The sequence below is a fragment of the Pholcus phalangioides genome, unplaced genomic scaffold, assembly GCF_987345545.1.
Source record: "Pholcus phalangioides strain wild (caught in Gottingen) unplaced genomic scaffold, Ppha-v1.0 ptg000028l_1, whole genome shotgun sequence".
Classification (NCBI taxonomy): Eukaryota; Metazoa; Arthropoda; class Arachnida; order Araneae; family Pholcidae; genus Pholcus; species Pholcus phalangioides.
In genome coordinates this window covers 11,325,929-11,336,481 of record NW_028301618.1, presented here as the reverse complement: position 1 = coordinate 11,336,481, position 10,553 = coordinate 11,325,929, and the positions used below count along the sequence as shown (strand labels likewise).

At 40.4% G+C, this 10,553-nt stretch overlaps 1 protein-coding gene across 3 annotated transcripts; it reads right to left on the bottom strand.

Moving 5' to 3' along the window:
- Nucleotides 1-1,118: 1,118 nt before the first annotated feature.
- Nucleotides 1,119-10,536, bottom strand: LOC149067963 (RING finger protein 145-like). Of its 3 annotated transcripts, none has more exons than XM_089252177.1 (4): nucleotides 10,411-10,498; nucleotides 10,147-10,187; nucleotides 3,145-3,313; nucleotides 1,119-3,040 (listed from the first exon to the last, which is right to left on the bottom strand). In XM_089252177.1, the coding sequence occupies exons 3-4, from the start codon at nucleotides 3,305-3,307 to the stop codon at nucleotides 1,449-1,451; spliced, it is 1,755 nt and encodes a 584-aa protein (XP_089108303.1). In that variant the 5' UTR covers nucleotides 3,308-3,313; nucleotides 10,147-10,187; nucleotides 10,411-10,498; the 3' UTR covers nucleotides 1,119-1,448. The 3 variants fall into 3 exon arrangements, with proteins under 3 accessions (XP_089108303.1, XP_089108302.1, XP_089108301.1); XM_089252176.1 differs by having other exon boundaries at nucleotides 10,278-10,483; XM_089252175.1 differs by having other exon boundaries at nucleotides 10,147-10,536.
- Nucleotides 10,537-10,553: the final 17 nt, after the last annotated feature.

Below are 10,553 nucleotides of genomic sequence, written 5' to 3'. Positions count from 1 at the left end.
TTTGTCCAATGAAATTTACACAAGGTTAGAAGAAAAATATATTTATTATCTGTAAAGCAGCTGTTCTCAACTTTTTTCCACCCACTGAGCTTGTAGTCCTTTTTTTGAAATTTATCTATCAAATTTACTGATTAATTGTAGCCCTAGAGAGTCCACGGAGGCGTGCTTCCCCCCTTCTCGCGAGAAGAACATACAGAGTACATCACTAAGGCAAGGGTCTGTCCAGACTTTATTTATAGGGTCTTATTTTTGGGAAAATTTCCCTTATTTTTGCGGGAAGTGAAATAATCTTGTTATCACAAAAGAAACAAAATGCCAAATTTATGGTTTCATAAATTTGTATTTTGTGAAGGGTCTGAAAAACAGACCCAAATTTTGGCCAAACAGACCCCTGCCTAAGAGCTCTGTGAAGCACATATTTAAAGCATAAATTATAACCTACAGTGAAACCTGTCTATAACGATATTGTAGGAACCTAGAAAAAATACTGTTATAGACAGTTTGAGCATTTGTGCTATTTCCTATTGAATACAAATTCCACTGGGACGAAAGAAAATATTAATATACGCAAGTTTACTATTATACGCAGTATCGTTATACACAGGTTTTCACTGTATATAACAACTTATCAAAGACAAACTAGTTTCTTCTGGCCACTTTTTTCTCGCTTTGGAAGGAACTATCCAAGGGTGGGTTCAGGCCCGTCATTTTAACTTTTTCTGGGGGGGGGGAAAGCAAAGAAAATATAGTCAATGTATGTGTGTATATATATATCAGTTTTTAAGCTACTGTCGCATTTTTCGCAAAATGCGAAAGAAAATCTTAGTGGCTACTATTTCTTTCGCATTCTTAAAATGCGTACAGGAGGTACGAAATGAGAAGACATCCAACAATAAATCATTAGCATTGTAGCATTTTGCTACAGCTTTTTCCTCCATTTTTGCTTTTTTTGCTAAAGGAATTTTTTATTCAGCATAAACCCTGATATATATATATAGTATACCATTCCCAGTGTATTTGTTAGAGCCAGATGATGGTCTGGCTGAGCCTAAATTAATCGACAGTCATCATACAGAAGACGTGTTCAAATCAACAGAGATAACCATCATTATATCACCTCCATGAATAAAAACATTTTATTTTCCACATGGCGACGGGTCGTCCCCGGCGTTAACAACCACACAAAAAATCACAACAGCGATAACAACATGGAAGAATCTCACAACATATACATCCATATATATATATATATATATTAAAGAAATGAATACTCACAAATTTTTGTCGTCCACGAATGATGATGAGGATGATACACGATAAAATCTTCTGGAAACAAAAAAAAAATGGGACAAGAACATGGTAAACATGTATATTTTTCTCCATATCACAATTAGTCTCCACTTCACTGCTGTTGCCGCAGCAGCTCTTCATCTACTCCTGGAGACTCTTCACAGAGGAGTAGCTGGAGGGCCCATGATACTGATCTTGTCGTGACACAGCGGACATTTATCCTGGACATACAGCCACTTGCGCAGACAGTTCCTGTGGAAGTAGTGGCGACATCGGGTGATGCAGGCGACATTCATTGATGAGTAGCAGATGCTGCAAACGTCGTCAAGCTGTTGGAGCTGCTCGCCCGTTGCAGCAGGCAGACAGTCAACCTTCTGCGCGGCCTCCCGCCTCAGCAGGAAACTCTTCCAGCCTGTTCGCAGCCGCTGCCACACGTTGAAGTAACAGTGCACTGTCAAGATCGAAGCATGTACATGGTTCCATTGCGCTGAGACCAGGACCCACAGCCCCATCCCAACGACAACGACAGCCACAAAGAACTCCAGGATCTTGGTTATCGCCCGAGTGTAGTAGACGATATCATCGAGATTCTCCCAGATCTCTTCCTGAACAGAGTCGTACACAAACAAGCAGTGGACAACCAGAAGGTCAATGACATGGACTGAGGTAAGCATGCAGCTCGACAGAGCGACCATCATCCAGAAATCTATGAATGTGCCAGGAAAGATCTGTATCAGCTTCCATGTCAGGTATAGGGGGAAAATCAACAGCACCAGACAAACGCTGAGAGTGCGCAAGTGCCTGAAGATGCTGCGGTTTCTAGAAGCACTCAGTGCTAGCACTATCGGCTCAGCTATCTCAAAAGTCGACTGGAGAAGTGATGACAGCACGATGAACAGTATTATCATCATCACTGCAACCCTGTGCGGCATCTCTGTCTCAGCCACGCCTGTCTGTACTGCGAGGAGTATCAGGGAGAGGCCCTCAGTCCAACCGTTATGCATCGGGTTACCCAGGAAGTCCAGCTCTCCAAGGAGAAATGCCCTGGTTCCATTCAAGACGAAACAGGAAACGTAGGATACAGTGACAGAGGTGGCCAGCACGCTAACTGGACTATTACAGACATAGCTGACTGCGGTCAAGACCAACAGGTACCACGAGTTCACCGCCTCGTACTCATACCTCACCCTCACAAGCTTTACGCCGAACTGTATAAGCCAGAACACAGCGAACTGACTGGGAACGAACAGCTTGTTAAACAGTCCCATCAACAGGAACAGGAGTCCCGATGCGTTAACAGTCAGCACTGCATCATTGTAAGTCACCCACAGGAAATCATACATTTTCGGCATCTTGCACGTGAAGTATATGCTGACACTGCTGACGACAACAGCACAAGCGCAGTTGTGGATGAGGTGCAGGGTCTTGAAGGGGAGGCCGCCCATGTGGGAGATGATTGGCAGTGTGTAACAGCAGAGCAGAAGCGGGAAGTGCTTCCACACTCCTTCGACAAGGTATGGGATGATGTTGCTGTTGATGATGTGGAATGCTATGAGGGTGAGCTGCCTCTGGTAGTAGCTCAAGCTGAACATCTTTGCCATTGTCAGAGACTCGCCGTCCTCACCAGCAGTGACATAGTTAAGTGACAGGAGGTGACTGACCACCATTAGGCAAGCACACAGGAAGTGGTTGTGCAACGACTTCACATGAGGCAGGGGAAGTAAAAGGAGCAGGAGCCCAAAGAAAACAACTGTAAAAGAACGACACGAAAAGGAAAAAAGAACTCATCACACACATATATACATAAAACATTCATTATAACCAAATTACGTAAAGAAAGACAAAAATACTTACATAAATTAGTGACTAAAGCGTTCGTGATCTCAGTTATGTCTAGAGCTTTGGGAATAGACTTCTTCCGCTCATACTGCCACCAGTAATCCAGTATAAATAGACCGGGTGCCCTAAGAATGACAGCAACAACTGCATCCAAGTGCTCTCTGGTGATAGATAACATCTTTTCCTAACAAGAAGAGAAAAACAACCCTCATGATATGTCATCATCACTATAACTTTTTCTTTCTCTCATCATTGGTTATACCATTTTTTTTCACTCCACCTTTATGCTGCCAGTCATTTCAAACCCATTTCTCTCTCCATAAGGAAGTGATATCTGCTGTGCAGCATGACCACACATAAGACGCGGAACCTAGATTAAAGAAACATCATGGGCAGAGATATAGGAGGCATGGGGGAGGGGGCAGTGTCAAAGGTAAAGCTGACTGAACTACTGTATACATGAATTGACATCTCATCATGCCCCCCCCCCAGAATTTCAAGTTTATCTCCGCCTATGAGCAACATAGCTTGTTTCTTTAACGTATAGATGAAAAAATGTGTCTGAAAACTTAAACTAGTAATGTTTGAAAAATTCATAGAAAATATAGGCAACAGCCAAAGTTCAAAGTTCTTCGGAGCCAAGCACTATTTTCTTTTTTTCGATTTGACACTGAAACCCTTATGCTGTTATCAAGGCAGCAACAACATGGCAGCAGGCGATCTAGTGCACAGCACCGGACTAGAGAGGACATAAATTTCATCCTTGCATCTCTCCTTCAATATTACAAGGGGATGCCAAAATATGTACTTGGCCCCATTTGACCAAGCATCTAGTTGCGGCTCTGGCTGTCATTATATACACAGACATGAATTCAGAAACTTCTACGTTCCAATTTAATGACAACAACATACAAAATTTTAAGTGCAAATAACGATTTTTTTATTGTTATTTGCAGGTGCACCTGAGATTTGTCAATCGTTTTACTATTCTCATGACATAGTAAATGAACAAATCATTCGGTGATAGTTCCACTTTTTTTCACTGGTCTTTCATTAGCACACTGGGTTACCTTTTCCTTTCTCTTCTAGAGCTTTCCTTCTATCTGTAAGCAGGTGGTGTTAGTTCCACGGAGTTTTCCTTTGCATGGTTTTTTTTTTCTCCTGTGGCTATTATTATTATTTCCTCTGGAGGTTCACTTTGATTATAATAGGCCACAATATTTGAATTTATTCTGTTACGATAAGCAAATTTATTTATGCATGTTTTCAGAGCTCAATTTTTGTTGTTCGTTACATGTTGCATCATATATACCGTTTATATGATTCAGAGATGTCATTGACGTGTTATAACGCGGCAAATATCAGAATTTTGAAAAAGGATGCGTATAAAAATTTTGTAGACTAGAAAATTTCTTTCCTAGTTCTAAGAAGAAAAAAGTAGAGAGAAAAACCTCCCCAACTTTTTTTTCCCTTTCTTTTTTTTTACCGTGTATCATGATCGCGCGACCTTGAAAAACTAGTTTTACTACTTTGTACACTGTACTGTATTGATATACACGCGGGTTGTTGAAGAATAAAGCTGGGTTTTCCTAAAAGCAGATTTACTGTGCTGCGCGCAAAGCAATTCGCCCAGCGCGACACGCCGTCCACTCACTGATAAGAAAAGCAGCACGACTGTTTTCCTACAGAGCGCAATACGCCTCACGACAGTGCTTTACATCGGGCGTGATTGGCCCACTGCTTCTGGAGGAGTCAAAAGCGTTGTGTGCGTTTTGCCGATGTTCTCTTCACTCGCTCTCTCTTTCTCTCTGTGTGTTTTCTTTTGCTTCCCTTCAAACCGGAGCATGCAGACGACAGAGTAGCTGATACCAAGGCCATATCATCCACTCAGTAGCTCACTCACATATTCAGTAGGTCGGTCATTCACTCAGTAGCTCGCTCGCTCACTCAATCCCTTGATCACTGACTCAGTAACTCAATTGCTTACTCCCTCGCTCACTTCCTCGTTTTCTGACTCTCATCGAACTGTTGTCGGTGAATTTTTCTCGCTGTGAATTTTCTTAGCGGTGAATTGCATGGTGGTGAATTTTCCGTAAACCACAAAAAACTACACCTCAAAACTGCACTTACTTGCAAACAGTATGCTTTCTAATGATTTTATTGCATTGTCATACTCTATCCATGCTTCCCCCCCCCCAAGGGTGGAGCTGGCAGGGCTCTAGCCCAGGACAAATAGTAATTTTAGTAATATATGACATCCATACTTGTTATGGGCATCTTTTTCTCAGCCACCTCGTTGGGCATTTTGCCTATTGTGGCCTTGTATTACATTAAAATAGTGAAAAAAAATAATGCATTCTTATACTATGTGTTAATTTAAAATTATTTTTTTCTTTTTTGGAAGAAATCTTTGTCCCCCTTTAGAGGCAGAGTCTGTGTGATGGTTTTCGCAATGCAAAATGGTGACTACTGCGTAGTGGCTAGGTGACAAACCTGTGGATATATTACTGCCAAAGCCCGAAGTTTGCCACTTCTGGCTTTTTTGCTAAGTGGCCAGCCCAGTTGACCCAGACATTCACCCAGTCCTATATGTCGATATATTTCTACACATTGCTATATATAGATCACTAAGATATTTGTATGTCACCCCAGAGATGGAAGAGTAGCCTACCTTTGTCTGGGTCTTTGTTCTCTCTCTTTTTTTCTTTTTTTTTTGTAAATATTGTATATACTTCTGTAAAAGTCAGTCTAATAAGCGTGTCCGTGCGAGAAGGTTGTGTTTTATGTCTCTCTTTATTTTAAGAGTTTCATAGTAGTTTTCTCATCTTTTTGATCCACACACAAGCTATTGACATTCGGTCCATACAATATTGATATTCATATTCCTTTGTATATCTTCCCATATATTTGTAATCTTCCTATTTTATATCCCTAATTATCTCCAAAAAGGCACTGAAAAGATCAATATTTTTTTTTTCTTTGCAAGACAGCCAGAACAACAACATAGCCAAATAAAATTTGAAATCCCTCTGCCTACTATATTCCAGTAGCAAAGCCTGTGCCCGAGTGGCATGGTGGTAAGATGCTCGTCTACCATCGTGAAGGTTGTTGTCATGGTCCCAGGTTTGAACCCAAGGGAGGATATAGATAAGATATTTTCCCTTCCGCCAGAGTTGGTGTTTGGTGAAGTAGTAGCAAAGCCTTGACGTGTTGCCAAGCACTCTCATTAGTGTTTGTATGACATCCTGTTATGGAGTCAACAAACTCCACAATATGGTTCACTTTCAGATGGTTATAGTATTTATCCCCTAGATCAGGGGTTCCCAACCTTTTTCAGCTCGCGTAGCCCCAGCTAACTCAGTTCCTTTCCGCGTACTCCGACCCCGAATCCTCCGGGCATCTCCCCCCACCCAATCTGTTTTACCCATTGCAGATTCCGAAAACTTTTCTAAAATAAGTATATGTTGAAAATTAAATTAAATGATCTATTTTTTCATTATATAGTTTTCTATTTTTGAAGTAATCAAAAAAATTAACACAAAGATTGAAAAAATATATATATGATATTTGGGAGTGTATTGAATTACGAAGTTTTGAAAAATTTGGCTAAAAAGAGGATTAATACAAACTCATATCTGGAGCTGCATTCAATTTGCTTCTATATTTATTTTTTATGTAAGTATACGAAGAAAACGCCTGTTCAAATAGCTTCGTGCTAACAAACGGCAATAAAAACATTATGGCTTTTTTAGAAAGTTCAATGTATTTGACCGCGGCAAGAACAAAAACTGACTAGGTTCATCATTCCACCATTGAAGAGAATCTTCAGAGTGGTATCTGATGTGAGCTCTATCAATTTCTCCTTTTCTGGAATCGACAATGAAGCAGCAGTACGGCAGCTAATGTAGTAGGAGGCCTCAGTAATTTTGACAATCACTTTTGGCAAATTCAAAATATGTTTTCACGTTCACACGTGCACAGTACTTCATTTTGGTGTTTCAGTCAACTTCCGCACCGATCCAGTTTTTAGCCACTGATCCATAGCGTAAATTACGTGAGTAGTAGGTGCTTGATAGAAAAGTTGACGTAAAAAATTATAGGAATAACACGCACACGCCTCAATACAAACACCCACAACAAGAATTAATTAATTCCTATTCATTTTTATGCACAGCCTGGCATCATAGGCGGAGATAGGAGATAGACTTGGAAGTCTGGGGGGGGGGGCAAGTTCATTATTGCTGGGGGGGGGGGGGGCACGATGTTAATTCCATATACATATGTACATTAGATCAGTCAACTGAACCTTTGAGGCGGGGGGCATCACACCTCTCTTATCTCCGCCCATGCACGGCATGCGTCAACAATTAAATTTAAAAAGGCGAAGAAAAATCCGCCGAGAGGAAAGAGTGCGCAAATCTGGATCATAGGTTGGGGACGGCAGGAGGAGGAAAGGCCGATCCTTCCAGCGGACGCAGCCTCTCAGTTATAGAAGATTTTATTGATAGGGAAAGTCAATATATTACAACTGACAATATTAATAAAAACCTCTACCTACTTTTTAAAATTATTTTTAATCTTTTGTAATTATTTTGTTCTTTTTTAAGATGGGTGGCCGCCATTACCATTTTCTTTTCGCGTACCCCCTAACAGCCTCCCACATACCCCCGGTTGGGAACCACTGCCCTAGATGATGATGAGCTTTCCAACAATCTGAATAAATTGTTGTACCCTTCTCTATAAATGTCTCAATGACCCCCTATGAGAATATCTGCAGACCTATCGTGTGAACGGCTACCAGAAACATCTTCCTTGAGCACCTATCTCTTTGCCACCAAAAGCCCACTACCCCTCCGCCCTATGACCTCTATTGGATTTCCTCTTCTCAAACTTTGATTAATCTATCTCTACCATCTTCTCTGTGCCGCCTATTTTTTCCGACTTGAGCTCAATGTGATTTAGAATCATTTTATGGATGAATTGCTGCCAGTCGGCCAAGGTGCGAGATGAAAAAAAAGTACTCCTCTACTATCCTACAGGAGCTTTTACCTTGCACAATGGAATAGGATAGCAGCCAAATCTCATGGAGATTCAACTTGCTGCAAACGAACCACGACCCATGCCTAACTGACTTCTGAGCTCTACAACTCATAACTGTGCATTCCCAAACGAAACCATCGGAAAGTTTTTTTTCTGGACCAACCTCATGGCACAGTTACATTTACTGCAAAGCATTTGACTTAATGAGCCAGGGTTTGTTCAAGAATTCTAAGAAAAAGGGCTTATTTCGTCACAGGTAAGACAAATAAAAAATGATGTTGCCCACTCCCTCTTTTCCCAAGGTTGGCCTACCATTAGAAAATGTCAGATCAAGGTCCTTCGAAATTATGTCCTGATATTTCATCACCACGTTAAACACAGAAGGCATGACAATCAGGGTTGTAAAAAAACCCAGCCTAGGTGGGTTTTGTGGGCAAAATTGAATTTAATTTTTCCACAACATTAAAATATCTAACTTAAACATGTATGTATATCCTGTATGTATATCCTTGCATTATATCTAAATATACATTTCAGATGCATGTTAAACTATGCATTTAATCAATAAAATTGACCAAACAATAAGGGAATAATTGTTCACTCACAAACACCCACTTCTGCATAATTGTATCTGAACCTCGAGTTGTATGCAGAACTGCAGCAAGAAAATTATTTGCAGTAGAATAAATGAATTTGGATAATGAAAATGCTCAGAAATCAGGATGGTGCCTGAATTTTTGTTCCCCAAAATTTTTCAAACCCTGCAGAAAATGTATCCAAAAGTGTGTCCTGATCCATCAAAAATAAAATTTTTAGCTATGTAACCATGTTAACCATAAGGTTTTTTTTAAATCTAACTCAAACGTTCATGAGCTAAAGTCACAAGCTTCTGTTTCTTGAATTCCCGATTCATTAAATTAAATTCTGAAATATTTCAAAAGGAGCAGTAATAATTAAATTATCTAGCTATATTTCAGTTAAAAGTTAATAAAACTCATTACTTCAATCATTTATAGCCAAAAATTCTATTAAAACATTTAATAATGATTCATGACATTTGAATTTTACCAAAACTTGGAACTTTAATTGAATTAAATCCAAAATGGAATCATTAAAAACTGAGACTACGTCAGAAATCCATTGAATCATTAATTTAATATTCTAATTTTTAATTTATAAGAAGGGGAATCAGCAAAAAAGTATTCCCTTGTGAAAGGATACTGGTCCCCCCTTTCCTAAACCGTTCAGAACATCCGAAAGCTGCGCAAGTGTTGGCCATTCTAATCAAAAATAAGACAGCACGTGTAGATCGTCATACGAATAGCTATAAGGAAAGCATTGAAAGCGAGATTCCCTGACCAGCCTTTTGACCGGAGTCACGTGACTCCGGATCTTTGCTTCACATTGTAACCCCTCACGCACTCTCTATATTATTCTTACTCTGGGGATTGGTGCCATGCCAATTTGTCCCCCTTCTTTCCCTCGTACTAGCTTCCTTGGCCACTTCTTCCTCATACAGTCAGTGCTCGATATAACAACCCTCTCCATCGAAAACGGAGAGTTTTTAAATCAAAAACACAACATATGCGATAGTCATTCCATGGAAACATTTGGGATTTATCCTACCGGTAATATTAATTGTCGCTATAACAAACGTTGACGACTATATCAGCCACCCATTCGAACTTGACACCCCCCCCCCCCGAAATACGCCAATGCTCCCACCTGACTTGCTTGATTGCTTCCAAATTTGTATGCTTGATCTCATTATTCTCTTTAGGGGCCCTCTCTGTGCTTGAGCATCCCCCTCCCCCGGCAGTGCCCGGGTAGACCCCCCATGCATTAAGACAGCACTGCCCCAGATCATCACTTTTCCGGGCGCCCCCCCCCCCCCATTATTGAGATACCCAGCGTCGGATTTTTGTGGGGCTTTACAAACCGAAAATGAGGAAACCACTTGTAATAAAACAAACTCACCTCGATTCAAATGGCGACGATGAATGTCTCTTTGGCACAACCTACGGACAAAAAAATGGGAGATCAACAACAAATGGTGTCACATTTTACAATTTCACAACATCAACGAGACACAATCAGAATTCACTCACGATATGGACGTTCTTACGATTAATCTCTCCCCGATTATTAATTAATCCGATCAATATAATTAATAACTAGATTATCAATTAATTAATCGATCAATAGAGTCATATCAACAGTTTCGTCAATTAAAATATATACTTATGAATATGTAAAAAAACACTTGTTCGATTTCACAACTGAGCAACAAGGTGTCCATTTTCCGCTTGTTATCGTGTTTGGCCGGCGGTCGCGGTTGGTGGGATTCATCGATCGATCACCATCATCGTCATCTGCTGACAAAT